Source organism: Petromyzon marinus, chromosome 2 (genome assembly GCF_048934315.1).
Source record: "Petromyzon marinus isolate PM22_M1 ecotype Great Lakes invasive population chromosome 2, UKy_Petmar_22M1.pri1.0, whole genome shotgun sequence".
Classification (NCBI taxonomy): Eukaryota; Metazoa; Chordata; class Hyperoartia; order Petromyzontiformes; family Petromyzontidae; genus Petromyzon; species Petromyzon marinus.
In genome coordinates, this window is record NC_133668.1 from 23064813 (window position 1) to 23086009 (window position 21197).

At 41.3% G+C, this 21197-nt stretch overlaps 2 protein-coding genes across 2 annotated transcripts in view; both read right to left on the reverse strand.

Annotated features, from left to right (window-relative positions):
• MINDY3 (MINDY lysine 48 deubiquitinase 3) overlaps positions 1-8738 on the reverse strand; it is a 66860-nt gene extending 58122 nt beyond the window's left edge. Inside the window, exons 1-4 of the mRNA XM_032958777.2 lie at positions 8582-8738; positions 4848-4927; positions 3960-4020; positions 2132-2329 (exon numbers count right to left, since the gene is read on the reverse strand). Of these exons, the coding sequence (XP_032814668.1) occupies positions 2132-2329; positions 3960-4020; positions 4848-4927; positions 8582-8669 (427 nt within the window). The 5' untranslated portion in view covers positions 8670-8738. The remainder of the gene's footprint in view (positions 1-2131; positions 2330-3959; positions 4021-4847; positions 4928-8581) is intronic.
• A 1737-nt stretch (positions 8739-10475) lies between these two features.
• On the reverse strand, positions 10476-19478 carry MTPAP (mitochondrial poly(A) polymerase). The gene is made up of 9 exons (XM_032958761.2): positions 19117-19478; positions 17381-17565; positions 16360-16614; positions 15628-15852; positions 14776-14990; positions 13084-13310; positions 12619-12711; positions 12267-12340; positions 10476-11503 (listed from the first exon to the last, which is right to left on the reverse strand). The coding sequence occupies exons 1-9, from the start codon at positions 19301-19303 to the stop codon at positions 11108-11110; spliced, it is 1857 nt and encodes a 618-aa protein (XP_032814652.2). The 5' UTR covers positions 19304-19478; the 3' UTR covers positions 10476-11107.
• Between the last annotated feature and the right edge of the window lie 1719 nt (positions 19479-21197).

The window sequence follows — 21197 nt, forward strand, 5'->3', positions numbered from 1 at the left end:
AAATGTGAACTAAAAGTAAAGTTTTGATTTAAAGCTTTCGTGACTGCAGGGATTCATATTCTTGGCTCTTTCGGTAAAGTCACGTAGAAGGGAACCAATAAAGAGCACGAACCACGAGGACACCGGGCAACCATTACAAATATAAAAAAATATACAACTATCTCACGTCATCAGACACTCAACATCCAAACAGTCTCAATTTTCCATAGAAACCAGATACTACTTACATTTTTCAGTATTTTTGTTTTCAATTAAAAAAACTGAAAATAATGTGCAATTTATATTCGTGGTTCTTTCGGTAAAGTCACGTTGAAGGGAAACAATAAAATATATATTATTAATTATTAATTGTAAGATAAAAACTAAATTGCACATTAAATTTTTATTTAAAGCTTTCGTGACTGCAGTGATTCATATTCTTGGTTCTTTCGGTAAAGTTACGTTGAAGGGAAACAATAAAGTAATAAAATATATTACTTTATTGTTTCCCTTCAACGTGACTTTACCGAAAGAACCAAGAATCAAAATTTAATGTGCAATTTAGTTTTTATCTTACAATTAATTAGAATCTTTACGATGAGCTATGAAGCTCTTTTTCACAGATGTCCAGTAGGAATCATATGTACTGTATGGAATTAATTCATGATTACATACAGTACATATGTGATTCCATAAAGTATATACAATGTACTGTATGGAATCACATATATGCTAATAGTATGACAAACTTTTAAAATTATTTAACACTGAACATAAGAATATCATTGTTAAATAAAAAAGTTAATTATGCATCAGACTTCAGCTTTACTTTCACTAACAGGTCATTAGTTACATGGAGAGAAAAGTCGAGATCCCAAAAGAAAAGTCATACAAATTAATGTATAACATTGAAGAGTAACACATGCAGGTCAATAACCCACTAGCTTCTCCAGACAGGAATATCGCCCACTGCATTTTATACGATTTTAGATATGGTTACTTTTACCAACATTTTCTTAATGCTTACAGCCACGTTTCCGTTATAGGAAAAAAACTGTCACAAAGTTAAAACTGTATGTCCTTTCCATGTGGCCCTTGTATTTTGGCTGCAGTAACACCACTGAGTAAGAGGTTGGGCAGACTGCACATGGGCTGTGATGATTCACATCCCTAGAGAAGGCAGCCAACTCACAGCAGGCTTAACAACACTTTTAACCCATTCCTAACTGCTAACATTCACCAAATTTGCACACTGCAACCTGAGCACAATTATAATAAACTATGAATTAATAATACAGACAGAGCAATAATGAGTAAAATGTGCAATATTATGCATGTTATTAACCAATGACCTTTATTTGGTATTAGGTGGGAGTATATTAAAACATCTATGACCAAATCACCCATTTAGAGCCCGCTCCTGACATATCTTAGAAGTAAAGTAGGTTTTGAGTGCATGGATAGGTGACTGCCATGCACAACAGATTGTCAAAAGCAGATTGTAGTGCTATGTTAGGTGGTGGGCAAGAAAGAGTCCTTAATAAAAATCCATTCCTGCACTGGCTGTTTGATGCTCCCACATCCTTGCATGTGCCCTCACTAACCCACACTGACAAGTATAAAATATGGTAAAATTACCCTCAAAACCTAGTGTTGGGGAAGCCATCATCCAGCAGTGGATTGAAGACTAATTAAAAGCAATCACCAACAATCACTTCAGATTGGACTGGTTAGTGCTTTAAAAAGACAAACCAATGTACCATGTTTGATATCACTTAATGCTACAGTGCCACCTAAAGGACAAGACAAAAACTTTCCTGTATTAAAACAAACGAAAGTAGCAAATAATTATAATGAAGACATTGATACATTTATAACTGTGTGCATAACACAATTCACCACATGGTATACTTATTTGGTGGCGGTGGTGATAGTAGCGGTGGGAGCACTAACTGATGGCCAAAAGAGGTGGTGATGGTGAGGAAGACATGACGGTGCAAATGAGGACGGAGACAGTGATAGTGGTGGTGTGGTGATGGTAAAGACAATGGTGATGGTATGAGTGATGGTAGTGATGTTGGAGATAGTAGAGGTGATCCTGGTAGTAATGGTCAAGGTTTCAATAGATGTAGCCGGGTAAAAAAAAACACACCAGTGTGTGCGGCTGAACTGGGGCCACGTGTACTTGGGGCACTGTTGGGTGCTCCCTGATCCTGTTCATCATCCTCCCCCGGCAGTTGCTCCTTGCCCTTTGCCCAGCGAACCAGGCAGAGGGAGGAAGCATGTGGAGGTTGAGCCTTCTCCAGGATCTCGCACAGTCCGTGGCACAGCAGTAGTCGCCGCTCATCCTCTACACGGTCCACCACCACACGAGTGTCATATAATTGTTAGCTTCTAAAACGTGTTTCCCAATAATGCACTCCAATATACAGTGTCAATTTATTATCAGTTGCAAAGCAAGAGGAACATCTTTTCCCAGGTAGTCCTCCATTTAATATTTACAAATTATTTGTTTCTTAAATGAGTTTCGAAAAAGTTTAGAAAATTTGCTTATTTTAATCCTCTGAACCAATAATGGAAATGTTCTGTGCATACTGTACTGATTCAGGAAAATAGTTTAATTTCCAATCATGAGTGCAGATAAATGCATGTTTAATGAGGTATGAATAAGCTAGTGCAGGGAAAAGTTACACATCACAGCATAATGAACTAATACTTTAAATATGATTCCTGCAATATAACTTACAACTATTTCCTGTTACTATTCTGGCAATATTTTATTGCGCAATGAACAAATATTTAAATGACGAAAGAGCTACATGTCAGTCAATAGCTTAAAAAGGGCAGATATACCAGTCAAAGTGACCTGCACATGTCAAGGACAAAAGTAATATGACTCGAACAGAATTGTCTATCACATCCCATTAGCCCATACAGGTTTCCATCATTTTATGCTGCAGATTAGTTTTTTTTAAAAAGGGTACACAAAGCAAAACCGCACTTGACGGCTGTTTGCCGAGTACACCATACTGCAACAACACACAGTTGTTCCACGTCCGACTGCCGGACCGTATTTGAGTGATGGTAGTGATGTTGGAGACACCACATAGCCAAGTTAGCCGCATATATGTGAATAGCAAAAATCGAACCTGCACAAAGCAAGGGTAACCTGTACTCAGACATGCCCCAGGTTTCTCCGGATCTCTATCCACAGCCCAACTGTTTGCACTTGCAATCAGAGTTCACACTAAAATGGAATTTAGAACACATTGGAAGGGCCTCAAAAATGTACAACAGTGGGAATAACTAACAATAGCAGACTGCAATCGGCTACGTGCCTTGAGCAACAAACTTAAGCAACTTGGCCTCTGAGGCATTTGCATGGATGTGGAAGTTGGTGCATGTCTGGGTTTGTGCAATCCAATTTAAAATGGTATGCAACGAGACAAAAATCAGGCCATGTTTTACATTCGCTTAAATCATATTTGCATGGGTCACGCTGCCCCTTTAGTTAATGTTGGCCATGAACAATGATCTCCAGACACCCTACTATTTACATTGTGATATTACAAGGACAATGTTAACGCGCTGAATCCCAAATTGAAGCAGATAAAACATTTTGAATACTTACACATATCTTGTTCAGTATTATTTTTTTACTATTAAGAGACATGTTAAAGAATAAACAAATTGTATATTTTTCCAATATGTAATTTTGGCACAACCACTAAAACATTGCTAAAACAAATCATGCTGTAAAAACTGTAAGGCCTGGCTTGCACTGTTTATATCTATAAATCATGAAATCACTCCTTCAAGGAGGAGAATATATACGAAATCCCTTGTCTCCTGGCAAGCACATCATCCATATCAAAACTCCTAAACAGTTAATATCTCAGCAATGACGGCCAGGTGACAGCTTGCCAATGCAACACTACACACAATGTGGCATACAAGAGGATATGCCGGCATCTTTGTACCTGAACACTCTTTCCAGTTTATGTTCTCGCTGCCAAAAAGTGCATTCTTCAGCAGAAATGCCTGTGAAAAGACGAAAATAGTTGCTTCAATTCTATGCACTTACGAAACATATATTTGCGTGTTATATTTCTGTTTCCGAAAGAAAAAAATGCTTTGCAATGTATAATACATCGAGAACGTGTAACTAAATTGAAATACAGTAAAACCTTGGATTGCGAGTAACTTGGTCTGCGAGTGTTTTGCAAGACGAGCAAAAATGTAAAATAAATATTAATTACAACTAGCTTCATCAGGCGACGAACCGTCGTACTCAGTTTGTAAATGTTGTGGCTTGGCTCTCCAACACACCGGTGTGCTGTACTAGTGACCAATTGGAATGTTCTGTTTACGTGACAACCCTGACTGTGTCAGGTGCTGGCGGGTTTTAACTACACATTTATATATTTACACGATCTAACCCAAAAACCTCTATTATAGTAAAACAGATGTTTTAATTATAAGAGCTGGAATTAAAAAAAAATTAGCACAGTAGCAAATTTAATGTGATGGTTATTTTGTTGAGTCATTGGTGACTGGGCTGAGACCTTCAACTCACTGCACAAATCCAGAATCTCAGTAATCATCCGGCCACCTATGCAACACAGCCAATCTCTGAAGTATTCGTACTGTTAGTAAATGGCAATGGAATTTGCAGCACCTTTCTTGAAATTATTTTTAATGGTCTGACTCAAGTGCCATAAAAATCGCTACGATATAGTAAATCAGATGGGTCACTGGCCAGCTGACTTCCCATATGCTGCCCACAAACTGGGCTTGTCCATAATGTGTTCCCACACCGGCTTTCATCTGTTAACCAAGTGTGGCAACTGCAGCAGCACAAAGCTCACCTGCACAGGGACGATGACTGCGCATGGTCCCCCTTCAAACTGCTCCAATGCAGTGGGCTCATCTTCGCTGAACACGAAACCTTCACATTTACAACACATCCCAGGCATTACAAAATCACTTCAATTGTTGAGAAAAAGCACAACGCCCACAATGAGAACCCCACCACCTCCACCATAAACTTCTGCCCCACACCCACATGTCCAGCCCACAAACCATGAATCACTATCAGTGTTTCTGTTTTGGATAAATGTAATTAATGCTGTGGACTGGTGCATGACAAAGGTAATAATGTATTTTCTGTGCACTTTCAAGCGTAAAACCCAATAATACTGTTTACAACATATCCATGTATTTTCATTCAAAGTGTGTATTCAAATGCAATGTTTTTTTAGGGACTTGGTAATTATAGAGAATAGCAACTCATAAAAAAAATATATACAGATACAATTATTTCATTTTGCAATGTTTCACATTTGCGAAAGACCAAAGGTTAACATTTATCACAGTCCAATGAAAATTACCACATCATTCCATCCATCCAAAGATAATCAGTTGAGTGTTTCAGTCAGGCTATTAATAGTCAACGAAGGATAGACACCACTGGCACACTGTCACGTTGGGCGATTACAACTTACCCTGATGCAAACTCCTAATTGAAACAGCAAATACTGATTAAATGTACATGTCATTACACTTACAGGTCAACATCTGTGATAACTGTACAACAGCCTCCAGCTTATGCCATTCTCAAACAGCAATAGCCACCATATTTTACAAGTGAATTCCCCAACACTTACATTTTTTTCCAACATGCTTACTAAATAAATGCAGTTTACTTTAATAGTGTTCCATGATATTGTAAAAAAAGTGGTTGCTCAGTTTTGTAATATGTGTAGAATATTGAATGATGCCCAATAAACCTTGAGTGGTGTAAAATAAGACAGGCATTATTAAGAAATTTGAGAAATGTATGGTCATGCTTAAGAATAATGGTCATCAGGACATTCGTTTTCTACAACACGCTCAATACTTCCCAGAAAAAACGAGCCAGACACTGACGTTTTATGTGGGAAAATGGTGTTTCAGTGACTGCGTAAAAATGCGTAGAAAGCTACCATTCTTTGTGTCAGTTCTGGCTCAACACCAGTGGAGACAAGCTCTAAGAAAAGCCGTCTCGGGTGTGGACCAATCAAATTCAAGGACAGTGCATATTATTATCAGAGTTGTCTCTTTTGTTTGCATTTTGACTGCTTGTGTTGTGGTTATTGCAAACATGATGCCTTGAATAAAGGTGTCAGTTTTCGTGCCAGTTAAAAGGGTAAAACCTATTACTATATGTGTAGGTTAAATTAACAATTTGAAACATTCCAATAGCTTCTACATCATGGGACCTCCTTTGCCAGTACCGAAATATGAGAATAGGCTTTTCCCCTTTCATCTGGAAACAAAACAGTTGTTAAAACACCAAATTGAAACCTTTTACAAGGAAGCATGTCTACATTAAGCACAATACTTGTGGTCAAAATGCAAGTATTGTGGTTAATGTATTGTGGTTAATGCAGACATGATTCCTTGTAAAATGTTTCAGTTTGGTGTTTTAACAACTTAACACCTGTTTTGTTGCCAGATAAAAGAGGAAAACCCTATTCTCATTCCAATAGCTTCACTTCACCAACAAAATTTCCATTACTATTTATAAATCAATACATTCTCTTCATTTCATGAACACACTGCCACTTATATTCTTAGCTCTTTCGGTAAAGTCACGTTGAAGGGAAACAATAAAATAATAAAATATTGTTTCCCTTCAACGTGACTTTACCGAAAGAGCTAAGAATGTGAATAACTGCAGTCACGAAAGCTTTAAATAAAAATGTTACACTGCCACTTGTTTTGTAAGACATGGCATTAGACATTTATCGGCTAAATTCTTTGCAAGATATCCCTTTGGAGTGTTTGCCCTACTTGGGCATTTCTAGCCTTCGACTGTCTAAGTCTGAAAGCCTTTGGTTATACTTAAAGGCTTTATAAAATCTAAATTAAAAATACACCTTTCGCTTCATCTTTGGAGATCAATATCGAATAGGGGTTAGTTTCAGGGGTACTGCATAAATTCAATGCACTGTAGACTGTGATATATAGTATGACGCAGATGTAAAATCATAGTGAAAGTGTAACACTTTATACACTTCACATATCACGGATGCCACCCCATGCGGGCACAATTACCTTTGGGCAATGCTACCGTAGTCTTTCATTATTGTGCTCTGAACTGTTCCTTGCTTACTTGATCATCTCCTCAAGCATGTTTCTTATGGATGCTTTGGATATTAACCAAACCAGATTTTTAGTCTATCAGATGTTATAAGTTGCAGGAAGGAATCATTAACATTCTCTAAAGCAAATATTACCTTCTGTTAAATTTGCACAGCTTCGTTGTAGAAGGTAATTGCTTTTGGCAGAGCAAATCGAATTCGGGGATGTGCCACAATATAAAACGCACAGAAATATACATTTTAATTTCTACACAGGACTGATCCTGCTTAAAATCAAATGAGGGCTCTACACGCTTCCCGGCGCGCCTTGTATGACATTTCAGCCAACACATTGATGAGGTCACCGAAAACATCTGACTCATCTGACTTGCATGCTTCCAGCAACGAATGTTAATCTTCGGTGGGGACTCCCCACCATTCCAGGCCTCCTGTTGACAGACTGGGAGGCGAGCCCACATGAGGCTGGGAGTGGGAGCCAACGTTGCCCACACCTCACCGTTACATTCCCAGACGCCCTATATGTTTTTTTTGTTTCAAAGAGCATATCCCTGTTGTCTTCGGCGCCACGGTGGCGATATCTTAACTACCTCGCCAGGCATACAGGACGTGGGTTCGATCCCGCACCCGACGCCTGTATATTTGGAGTTTGCATGTTCTCCCCGTGGTCGCGTGTATTTTTCTCCGGGTACTCGGGTTTTTACCTCCACATTTAGAAGCATGCGTTTTTTTGTATTTGGCTATACATTTCCACATAAGCCACTTCATTGGGCTATCATTTGTGACTTGGTCACTTATGATAAAGAGCTATATAGCTCACTGGGCCTTTATGTTTAGATTATACATTACAGTACTTTCTTTCCCAATTACTTTTCACCCATCGTGGTATAGGAGCTGGAACCAGTGCATCGGACTTCCTCTCCTTCAGAGGCCTAGGCGGTGCCTGTCCTGCTCCAGACGCAAGGGGTCCTCTACTGCCCACACAACACTCTAAGACGTTCACAATAACATCCAGGCACAGATGCATTCAATGTGGTCACACATCGCACACAAAACCACAACACGTTCATTTGTACACGCAACTCTCTCAACACAAAACGCGCAGATACCAATCACTATCGTACGCCCACACAAACACAATGAGTCAAGATGAGCGGCCCCAAGGCAGTGTAGTCATTGTTGCAATGGCTCAATACGCCCATGGCTGCGTGGTAAACAAAGGGCCATTGCTTGAAACGTCGCCGAACCAAAATACCAAAGCCGCGTCAACCGTGGCACAAACGGCGCAAGCCCGGAAAACCTCGCGCGCACAGAGAACCCAGCGCGTCCCGAACCCGGCCGGGCTATCCAGGAAAGCCGGTATGCCTGGAGGTCAGCTAGGCCTCAAGCGGCCAAGCTCGGACGGGGTTTCATGGCATTGGGAAAGCCGACATTGGGCGACCCCCTGCAGCAATTCTCACCTTGTGTCCACCTCCGAAACACAGCGTCTGCAACCCTGGACCCGCCAGAGCCCCACAAAAGATCGGCGACTTCACGCAAGTCCGCCATGGCGGCGCCGAGACCGCGCCGCGTAGGATTCGCAACAGCAGCGCCTCCTATTGGTCGCCCGGGCTCCCACGTGAGCTCGCGACGAAACCAAGTGAAGGCGGCGCGTAGGTAAGGAATTATGGACGAGCCCACCTCATGGGATGCGATGCTAGGGGGGGGGAGGGCGACTTTAGGCCGATTCCACTAATGAATGCGTGTCACCCACTCGGTGGCAGCGGGAGAAATATGGAGTGCCTTATATATAGATATTCTAGAACAAACTCACACGTAAGAATAGGGTTTTTCCCCTTTTTTCTGGCAACAAAACTGAAACTTTTTTACAAGGATTCATGTCTGCATGAACCACAATACCTGCAGTCAAAATGCAAACAAAAACCAAACTATGATATGATGCATTGTCCTTGAAACTGATTTGGTCCACACCAAGGGACGGCTTTCTTTTGAGCCTCGACCCAATTGGTGCTCGACAAGATGACGCCAAAAGGCCACTAAAAACCATTGTTCGAAACATCGCCTATGCTTTCTTTCAGTCGTGTTTTCAACGAATGTAGTGAGTTTTTATTTGAGCCAACGCAGTCACAAAAAACGATTGATGGTCGAGTACTGCTTCCCAACATCCCTGGACCTAAACTTAAACTACTTTAAAGGCACTGTCAAATGTTAATTTGAAAAGCCGTTAAAACTAATTAGATTTTTGAGTCGACGAAATAGTTGTGAAATTGGCACATTCTGCAAAACAGTTTAAAACTGCTAAATCCCTTCACCCTCAGCTGTATCATACGCAATTCAATGGCCAGTGATGATCAAAATACTTCGGCTTCTGCTGATGACGAATGCTGTAATTTCTGCTGCCGAGGAAATCGTTGCTAAAAATTATAGCAAAGTTGCTATAATTGTTTCCTCCTACACGCTTCAGCGAGGCTGCTTGATAAACTAAATACAGCAACAGCAGTAATACCAATGACAAGAACATGAATGTGTATGTTTAAATTATTTCGCAACGTACGAAGTCAACCATGCTAATGGGGGGGTGCAGGGGAAGGACAAACTAAACATAAAAAGCAATTCTAAGAAATCAGTTTTCAGCTTAGATTTTAAAGTGCATAGCTCCAGTGGCTTTGTAATGTCGGAAGTGCTCCAGACTGCCATAGAAGCGCAACTGAAAGTGCGAGATGCAGTGACCATCTTTGTTCGACGGTTCACCAAAAGCTGCTGCAAGGATGAAAATCAGCAGCAACACCAACAGGATCATCTTCAGTCGGCATCATCACACAGTGGGAGACCGTGCACAGCATCTCACAACATCATCTTCAGGATGCAAGATTATCCATCATCATGGTCATCGTGTTCAACAGTGTATACTGTAATTTGAGGGCACGGGACTTGATAAATGTAGGGATTTATGAGAACATACATTTTACATAATGCAAGCATTGCACATGACACATTGACGGCTATGAACAAAGTGTAACTTTTCAATTACTTGTGATATTTGGTTTAACACGTAGGCTTTCGCGACCAATATTATTCATAAAGGTTTTTGGGATAGATCGCGTTATTTATAAATGTGTCGTAACCCTCCACCACCCGACACGGCCAAACAGTAAAAAAATGTGTCACGTTTAAAAGGACAAATAGTTCATTACTTTAGCACACCGGTGTGCTGAAGAGTAAATCAACATCATTTAAAATTTGATTAGGACGTTTCGTTGGTAATTACATCCAGCTTCATCGGGCAATTGTGATGCACAGTCTTGAGATCATCCTACGATTACCCTTTATGTTTAAATAATATACACACATAAAGATAGTATTGCATTTTATTATTAAATTATGTACAATGCTGAGGTTATGTTTACATGGTACACCAGATGTGGCGCTGTATTAAAAATGCCAAAACTGAATAAGTGGCGTTAAAAAAATAACCACATTGATATCAAGACTAAAAGGTTGCTAAATGACGCACGCACAGGAGATGTAGATGGCAATGGTAGTCAATGATCTCTCATAATCCAATGAGATAAAGGTAACAACTCAATCAATAAATGGAAAAACATTGCCATGTAATTACATACAAGTCGAAAGTAATTTTGTAAAACATTGAATTACATTCACTTTCAAATGTACATACATTCCCCAAACCACACCCGAAATTATAAGTTACCCAATGTTGTAAATGCGTTTCAACAATGATTTACCACAAAACCATAGGATAAGCCCTCTTTTTTGTCAAAAACTATGAAAACAATCTTTCCGAAACATAAATACTTTTTTTAGGTTTCCTCCCCCTGACATTTTCTTTTTACTCAGTGAATAAATCGCAACTCAACACTTACTTTGATGTGCTAAAGGTTTTGTATGCTCTCAGCTATTGAGCTCTTTATAATTGTTTTCGATCGCTGCAGTTCACACAATGATGAGCCATATTGCTTGTACAGTCACTTGTTATTGGCATTGGTTTTAGTTGGTCCACCCTGCTTGATGCTCTTACCAGATCCACCCTGCATTTTCCTGACATTGCCACCTGCCTTGTTCAACACAGAGTTCTCTAGGAGCGATCGAATCTTGCTCAGTGTCTCTCCTGATTTCATTCTTCCACGTCCCTTTGTGTTGTTACTCTGCAGCTGGCTGGACATCACAGCAGTCAGGCCCCAGGGCCTGGTCTTTGGGCTGCTTTGCTCTTCCTGATGCTGAAGCTGCCACACGCTGTTACGAGCCAGCTGCACAAAGCGCTCCAGCTGTGACACGTTTACATTCTTGCTGATGTTAAGGTGATGCTCAAATGGGTTGACGATATACAGAGGGCTGCTCTCAGGCTTGTTCTGCTCGGAGCCCTGAAATGCATGCGTATATTTACAGTCCGGATAAAGATTATATTTATATTTTATAATATATTTAGATATATTCAAGATGAAATAAATTTTTCGGTAAATGCTACCACAATACAATGTCGCACATGTAACAATTTTAGATATTGAGCACATCTAAAACGTGACAGTTACACCATACACTAATAGGGTACTGGAGAAAGATGAAGTGCAGACATTTAAATGTTGCTGTACTTTGGCAGTAAATGTATACTAGATTAAGAATACAGTACTGTATGCGAAAAGGTCACATTTGTGAAAGTCTATATGAGTTACATCATGCCCAAATACTGCTCTGGGTGTGGGTGGTTAATTGGTCAGGGCAGATCTGTGAAAGATGTGTAGTGTGTGAAATAGTTTTGAAGTTGTATTTAACAATATCTATAACTTTATATATATATTTTCCATACATCAGTGGAGTTCTATTTTTGTCTAATTTGAAGATTAAGATTATTTTGTCTCAGTGGGACATTACTTGGTTTATACTTATTTTTATATTATATTCTTGGTTCTTTCGGTAAAGCCACGTTGAAGGGAAACAATAAAATAATAAAATAAATATTGAACAATTAAATATATAACAATAAAAATTATATATATATTTTATTGTTTCCCTTCAACGTGACTTTACCGAAAGAACCAAGAATATGAATCACTGCAGTCACGAAAGCTTTAAATCAAAACTTATTTTTATGTCAATGTAGAAATTAAGAATGCATCCAGAACTTACCTTCCATATGTTTATTGAATGCTTACTGAAGGAAAAACTTCCATAGAAGTTGAAAAACTCCACCAGCAGTTGATCTAAAATATGTAATGGTAAAATGCATATAAAAATTTGGTTGTAGTTAATGTCATACAAATATCTTGTACAGGTCACATTTAAATCAGCATTGTACTGGACCACATTCTACAACACAAAACCTGCAAATAAGATTGTAATCAGTTAAAAGACAATATAATACATGTCATAAAATTGGACAAAAAATCTTGACAAAAATCCACACTTTCCCAAAACTTCATAAAACATGTAATATATAAACATTACATTAATCCAACAAAGATGATGGGAAAATACTCACCTAAAGTTTCAGTGTTTTGAGAAGATGTTATTTTCTCCAAATTGCTCACGATAGTGCAGTCATGTCCTTCTACGATATGTACATCCTCAGGATCTGTAAATGGTCATATAAACAAGTGCTTATTGGATGCATGACAAATGCATCATAATGTAATTTACCAAGGAAAGCCTCAGGAGCCACCTACATTTGTAAGTTTGGTCAATGCATTAAGGTAAGAATCCAGATTAAGCCATGCATATGAGGGGATAAAACTCAGTGGTCATACACAGTTGGGTTCACCAATCCATTTACTGCACTTCCATCTGGCCACCTCTCAGCCTAAAAGTTTATCGAAATCCACAAACCCTTGCCTCCAAAGCGCTGCATTAGATAAATGTTACGGACAGTGGAAAGGCACTTCTCAGATTGTAAGAGGCGCCTTGGGAAAGTGCGTGGCTTGGGGGCCACGCGTTGAAGTATTCGGACCTGCAAGTTTCCGCAGCTGCTCCAGCGTAGGAACAATGGCTGGACTTCGTTTCTGCAGGAAGAACAGCACCATGGTGGTGAGCGCGAAGTTGGTGATCCAGGCACCCGAGATGCTGCTGGTGAGGCCGTGTGAGCGTGCCCAGCTCCGCACAGCGAACACGAGTTGCCGCACGCGCTCGTCCACCTGTCCATAGATGTACAGCATCTCTGTGCTCTTCAGTGCTATCCTTGCAGTGCCGAGATGGGGGAACGAGAGAAAACACAAGATTAGCTGAAGGGGAAAAGGGACTGTTTGATATCACGGATATTTAATAAAAAAATTATAACAGAAATACTGTAGCCTGAGCAGTGGCATCTCACAATGCAAAGGTAAGGTTTGGCAGCAGAAAATTTGAATCGCAAATTAATCTACAAATTTGTGAAAACAGACTTATCACGTGAACAATATAAATGCGAAGACCCATATTTAACAATATGCGAGCCCTATAATAGCACTATATATAATAAACCCTTGGTAGTTATGGAGTAATGGTATTTTTATGATTTGGTTGTAGATTTGGAATTAGTAAAATGTGTGAAGGCAAAGACATTTTCAAATCAGTTAGACACCAGTTGTAGTGGATTCAACTGAGTCGCAGACGTACTCTTTGAAGGCAACACATTTATTTATACCAACACACTTAACACAAAGGGGTAACTGCCCTTTGGTTCTATTGGGTAAAGTCACGTGACTTTACCCAATAGAACCAAAGAGTATGGATCCTTGCAGTCACGAAAGCTTTAAATCTAGAATGGGTAACTGCCCCTTTACCAGATAACAACCTATGGTGGTGGACCACTAGGCTAACTACACTAGTTACACTGGGAGTAGCTAAAACGGACCGGACCCCAACTTGGGTCCAGGTCCACGTGTTGGTGACTTCTTCTTGGACGAAGATCTTCAGATGTCAACAGCAACGCAGAACCCCGGTCCCTCTCGGGGACCCGGTTTATATGCTCGCTGGCCGTGGCTGGCCCCATCCTTGGCCACGACCACCTTCTCGAACCGTCTAGCAGGATCTCACCCCGGCACGTGACCACCCCCAGCACCGACTTGGTGCCCCTGTGTAGATCTTACTTATCGTGCCTTCCAGGGTCAACCAGAGTGCCATGGCCCGGGGTAACCTCATCCCATCGGTGATGCTCTCACACTCCCTCCTGTAGGAGTCAGCACTGTACGCCACGCATGGTGCCACTGAGCGCTATGACCCAGCGCTCACAGAGCCCCCTCTAGGGCTGGTACTACAACCACCTACGGGGTGTCCGTGATGACGGTACATCGCACGCCGTGCCTCGCTAGAGCCGGCATTACCCAGTGACATCCGCGATGTCACTACACATCTGTTCATTTTAGTTTGATAATATCCAATAGTGTAGTTGTAAAAACATGCACATTTCAAAAACAGTTTTAAAGCTATTTTACTTCCGTTCATCAACAGATTGGGGTAAAGCAGTGTGATGTATGGTAAAAATATATATAACCGATATGGCATGGTGGGGGCCTTAATCCACTGGAGGATTGAGAATACCTGTAATCTACTTATTTTAATTAATGTATTGATAGTGTAACGTAATGATAACCGATGCACATGGGCAGAAACACAGTGTGAAATATCACTGCCTATGATGGCAGAGGCTGAGTAAAGAGGCCACCTGTTGTTGGCAGTGAAGTCGCACTGCAAGCTTGAAGGCTGGTGTGAGAAGCGGACAAGCGGGCAGCGTGCCTGCAGGATCTTCTGCACGCCAACACAGCCTGGGCTGAAGTAGTCCAGACACTCCCCCATCACCGACAGCACGCTCTGTGTCACGGAACGCTCTGACGACAGCATCTTCACCTGGTAATCCAGCTCAAAGTTGTTCTTCACCACCTGGGCCAGCACATTGTGTAAAATGGGCAGGGTTTGTGGGTTAATGGGCTAGGTGGCACTGTGGTTAGAACTCTTGATTCACAATCAGAAAGACGCAAGTTCAAATACCAATCGGGGCACAACTTAGTCTATCATTCAGTGGTCTTCCTATGGAGACAACCACCTCTGATCACGGGAATGTGAAATCCCATTTCTTGATCAGGAACAACATAAACACCACACCTTTGTCCTTTGCCTCTTTGAGCACGGATATTCTTCAATTAGACGGAGCATTATTCTATTGTAACTTCTTTGGTCTGGGTACTACCTGTGCATACAAGTTGCACATTTTTTGGGCTACGTATTTTTATGGAACATTTTAGTTTCTTTTGAATGTTTACCTTGCAAAAAACAATTCTAGTATTTCATCTCAGATCTTCCTTGCAAAAGATACTTGAAATGACCATGAGCTCTTACATATCTGAGTGAAAGTATGGTGTGAAAGAAGTTCAACATACATACGAGTCAATTGTATTTACGACGGAAATCACTATACTTCTGTGACAATTTGTGAAATTCGTGCAAATTGGCCCAGTGGCTATTGCCTCCAACAAGGTTACACGCAAGTACCAACAGGAGCATAAGCAGCAGAACCCACATGTCTCTTGTTTCCGAACAGCACGCCGTCCAGGTCGAGCAGCATGTCAAGGTCACAGCCGGTGTGCCCAAATGAGTTGATGCTGGAGCCGAAGGGGCGCACGAGCGTGCCGGGGAAGATAGTGGCGCACATGTCCTGCAGCAGCGAGCAAACCATGAAGCGCAGGCGCACATCTGCATCTGTCAGTTGCTGCATATCCACTAGAGTGCGCAGCTGTTGCTCCGTCTGCAAGCACACAAATGCACCCACGCACAGGCACATACATGAAGAGGCAAACACGCATGTGTCCTCAGATGCAAGAATGTACATGCATGCACACAAACACAGCACTTCCGAAACTTAAGACTTTAGAGAGCATCTGGAAGTGGTGTTCAAGGGCTGCCAATGGAACTTAGAAAATAGGTAATCCTCATCATTGTTGCATTTTTCTGTTTAATACTGGAATGTTTAATGATTTGAATCGGCTTGTTTTTTTTATTTTAAGCATACACATTAAATACACAATATTTGTTGATATAAAACTTCAACGAGGGAATGTATGCAAATGTAAATTGCCAAATGTTTCCAAAACACAAAATTGCAATATTACATCTCAAACTGTATTGTCAGTCAACATATTCTGGTTGTTGCCTCTGTCAACTATATAGGGAGGGCAACTGTCCAAACATGAAACCTACCCCAAGCATATATTTTTATGTATGACATTGTATAAATTAAGCCTTGATAACTCACACTTTCCAGACTGTTGAGCCTACTAATAATGTCTTTGTTCGACACTGGTTCTCTGTTGATGATGTGGATGTCAGTCTCGGGCATCATTGAAGTCGGTTGTGCAGACGCAGCATTGGGAAACATCCGGGGCCGAATGGCCAGAACGCGCGATCGGAAGGGCATCGGGAACTCCCCTTTCGTGTGTGGGATGCAACCAGCATCGCAAAGGGCCTGAGCTCCATTCCTGTCTGCAAACTCCACCAGCATGTACATGCCCTGTCCCGACAGCATCAGCAATGGTAAGATAGACATGACAACAAGAGTTTTTTTCCATTTCTGTAAATTTGTTTTTAATTGCCTCCACATACAGTAGCATATGTATCACTAATTAACACATTTTTTAAAAAACATGAATTCTATAACTCTTAAATACAGCAGGAGTGAATAGAAATAGGGAAAGCCCTGAAGTAGACCTCATGGAACATACAATATTAAAATTAAACACCATGTCAGATGGTGTTCAATAATGATGTGAAGACAACTGCTTTTTTATAATCTAATAACTGTTTTAATCTATCAAATCTGGCACAGATTGAATGTGAAGCAAAGTTTTGTGTGTTTTACGAGCAGTCACTGGTAAAGGAGTTGAGGCGATAAATAATTTATCGAATGTGGGGTCCCAAGCTTAGGCATGTGGGCTGTTCCTTGGACAGAGCTCAATCCCCAGTGTCTCTCTCTCTCTGTGTACATGTCTCTCTCCGTGTCTGTATTTGTCTCTGTCACACTTAACTTCAAATTTAGCAATCTTTGGAAGAACGTAATCAACCAGGTAAAATGTTAACTATTGTGTTAGCCGACTCTGTGTTGCATTGCATTACATTTCTAAGTTTACTAGATTTGTTTTCTCATTCATTCATACCTGATGACGGTTGCTTTTGTTGCAATCGAAATGCATTCTATTATTTATTGTATTTCTACGTGACTTTACCGAAAGAACTAAAGAGTTATTCCCTATGCAGTATATTAAAAACAAGCTACTCACATACGATTCGTAGAAGAAGTAATTATTAATCTGTCCATGGTTAGATAGGAACTGCAGCAGGTTGCTCTTGGCAATGCTCTTGGGGCAGCTGATGAGAACACTCCGATCCGCTTGCTGCATGCGCTTCTCCTGAATTTCCACGAAGGTACTCCTCACACCATCGGAGCTTCTGACAGGAATATGTTCTGCAAAGACAATGATAATTATCCTTATAGCCTTAAGAGACATTTAGGGCAAGTGGTGTTAGCGAGCACCTATTAAGGCCAGAACAGCACATGAGGGGCTGGTGTTGCCAGGACCATGCCCGGCCGCATTTGTCTCCCTCGTGGCGATGTTTGCATACCGCACCAGGTACTAATTTGAGGATGAGTCGACCTATGGGAGGCCCAGGACCGATTCAGATATCCGTCACTGATATTGGAATCAAACTCGGGTTGCTGGGTTCATAGCGCAGCGTGCTCACCACTATCGCTTCCCATATTTTATATTGTCTACACGCACACATGTACAAGTATATGGTAAAACACACAGATTACATTAGAACGATTCCGCAATGGGATATGAACGTCTGGTCCAGTAAAGCAATTCAAAACACTGCTTGGTGAAATAATTTGGGTTCTGGAATTTTTATTTTAAAAGCTTGTGTACGTTTCGGCATATAGTTGCAACCCTGGAGGGATGATTACGTCTAATACGTATATACAAGTTTAACACGTAGGCTTTCATGACCAATATTATGCAAACTATATTTTTGGCCATAATAGAGGTTTTTGGGTTAGATCGCGTAAATATATAAATGTGTCGTTAAAACCTGCCACCACCCGACACAGCCAACTAGTAAGGTTTGTCACGTAAACAGAACATGCCAATTCGTCACTGGTACAGCACTAGTTTGGGTTAGATCCCGTAAATATAAATGTTGTTGTTCCTCACAGACAACATGTACTGCGATTTTCGTGCACGTTAAAAAGGCAGAATGTACAAGCATAATGTGCTTGTACATAAATGTATATGCATGCATTAACCCCAACCTCTGGCCTTCGCATCTCATTGCCTCACAGGCGACGACATCACATTTATCCCTCTATTCAATAACAAGTCTGGCTGTCGCCTGATGATGTTAGTTGTAATTACTGGCGAAACGTCGTACTCGAATTGTAAATATTATGGATTTACTCTCCAACACACCGGTGTGCTGTACTAGTAACGAATTACCATGTTATGTTTACTAATTGGCTGTGTCGGGGTGGCGACCGGTTCAACGACACATTTATATTTACGCGATCTAACCCAAAAAAAAACCTCTTATTAACATTAGCGAATGTAAGAACTTTAATGGTGCGAGTGGAATAGTTACATCAGAATATTGACCAGAAATTGACATGCTGAACTGTGTTTCAGTATGTGAACCGTGTTCAGTTGCCCGTATTACTATGCGCCTCTGCTCTGTCACTAAGTGGCCTATATGACGCCTGCATGTGCACCTCTGTGGCCTTGTGTATGTCTCGCCTTAGCACCCGAACGGTCTGTACTGTATCACGATGCTCGTCTCTGTGCACATGTCCTGTCTCTGAACACCGCCTGCACAGGGTCCCCCGCGTAACGTTGAGACATCTCTGTGGCCAGAAGCCTCCTCGCCCATCAACTCCTTTCACCCAACACGAGTCCCATGCCCCGGAGTTTTCCCGCACACGTGCCCGGCAGCGCCGGCTAACACCCCCGCCCCAAACCCTCACCTCCGGCACATCTGCCGTCGTCCGACGCCTCGGAGAGGCTCGCGTCCAGGACTCTGCTCGCGGCGCTGGAGGAGCCCAGCGAGAAGGGTGCCTTGACCAGGAGGCCGTGACAAGAGCAGGAGGAGAGCGCCTTGCTGAGACGTGAGGGCGAACGCCGCACTAGCAGCGAGCACAAGGAGGCCGCCATCTTCCAGCGTGGGCGCCTCACCTCTGACCTGTGACCCCTTGCGCGTCAGCGACCTTTAACTAACAAACCGGCGGGGACAACAAAATGTACGCACTATTAAATAATCTGCTTTTAAGGATAGAAGCAATGTTTGGAAAGCTTGTTGTTCTAGTTATTTTCTTTGAACCTATCTACGTGATTTTACCGAAAGACCCAAGAATACGTTTATGAGGAGTTAATTAAATATTGGCGGCTGCGCGATTTGCATAGGGGGAGGGGGCAGAAACCGGGCTCGAGTCACCGTGACGTCATATCCGGTATATGCAACCGCTGCCGCCATCTTACCCAGGGGTGTCGCGTCGACTCAATCCCCCCACCTCCCAACTACCCCCCCCACATCATCATCGCCAACAACGCTGCCGCCATCTTACCCAGGGGTGTCGCGTCGACTCAACCCCCCACCTCCCAACTACCCCCCCCCCCCACATCATCATCGCCAACAACGCTGCCTCAAAAGAATAAGGCGACGTTTCGGCCGATGCCCCTTAGGAGTGCGTGTGCAACGCTGCTGGTTGTTGAACCACGCTTGTCAGGTCACTTACCCCGATGATGTCGCGCTTTTACTTTCAGGCATTGCGGTTTTTTTTTGTTAAATCACTTCAATAATGACGTTCCAACCACAAGTGTAACATCAGTTTCATTTATTTGGATTAACCCTGTGAGCCATTCGGCTCTTGATTCGGGTGCAACCGCAACAAACAATAAAATTACAAGACACATTTATAATTTACTGTACACAAATTGAGACATCCCCTACAAAAAGAATAAAATCTTCCAGAAAAAAGCACCGTTTGTTTATGTTGCGTACTAAACTGTGCAAAAAAAAATCCCATCTTGATGTTAGATCACAATAACAATACAATTTAGATTAAAATTTTAAGTCCAACTCTATACTACATAAAAAAAAATCTGGCTAACCTAAACCTTTCTAGAAATTACTAAAATAATGCTATAAATCTAGAATTGAAGCTTTCGTGACTGCAGAAATTACTATACTCATTGTTTTTTTTTTTGGAAAAGCCACGTATGCGGAAATAAAATATGAATAAATGAATAAAATAAAATTATTTTAATCTAATTTTATTTAATGCTATAAAAACAACGTAACAGTGATCATAAGAAATGTTAACAATAGCGACATACATAACATATATTACTAAACCTAACATAGGAATAGGTTTTACCCTTTTAACTGGCACAAAAACTGACACCTTTATTCAAGGCATCATGTTTGCAATGACCACAACACAAGCAGTCAAAATGCAAACAAAAAAGACAACTCTGATATTAATATGCACTGTCCTTGAATTTGATTGGTCCACACCCGAGACAGCTTTTCTTAGAGCCTATTCTCCATTGGTGTTGGACCAGAAGACGCCAAAAGGCGTACAACTCAAAAACAGCGCACTATCAGAGTATTGAGGGCTCGGGGTGAGCATTAACATTATGAGACCTCCTTTGCCAGAAACAAGATATAGGAATAGGTTTTACCCTTTTAACTGGCACAAAAATACTCTGATAGTGCGCTGTTTTTGAGTTGTACGCCTTTTGGCGTCTTCTGGTCCAACACCAATGGAGACTAGGCTCTAAGAAAAGCTGTCTCGGGTGTGGACCAATCAAATTCAAGGACAGTGCATATTATTATCAGAGTTGTCTTTTTTGTTTGCATTTTGACTGCTTGTGTTGTGGTCATTGCAAACATGATGCCTTGAATAAAGGTGTCAGTTTTTGTGCCAGTTAAAAGGGTAAAACCTATTCCTATATCTTGTTTCTGGCAAAGGAGGTCTCATAATGTTAAACCTAACATCCTTCGCAAGCTGCATGAGTCAATCCATAATAGCAGGAGTAACAAGTG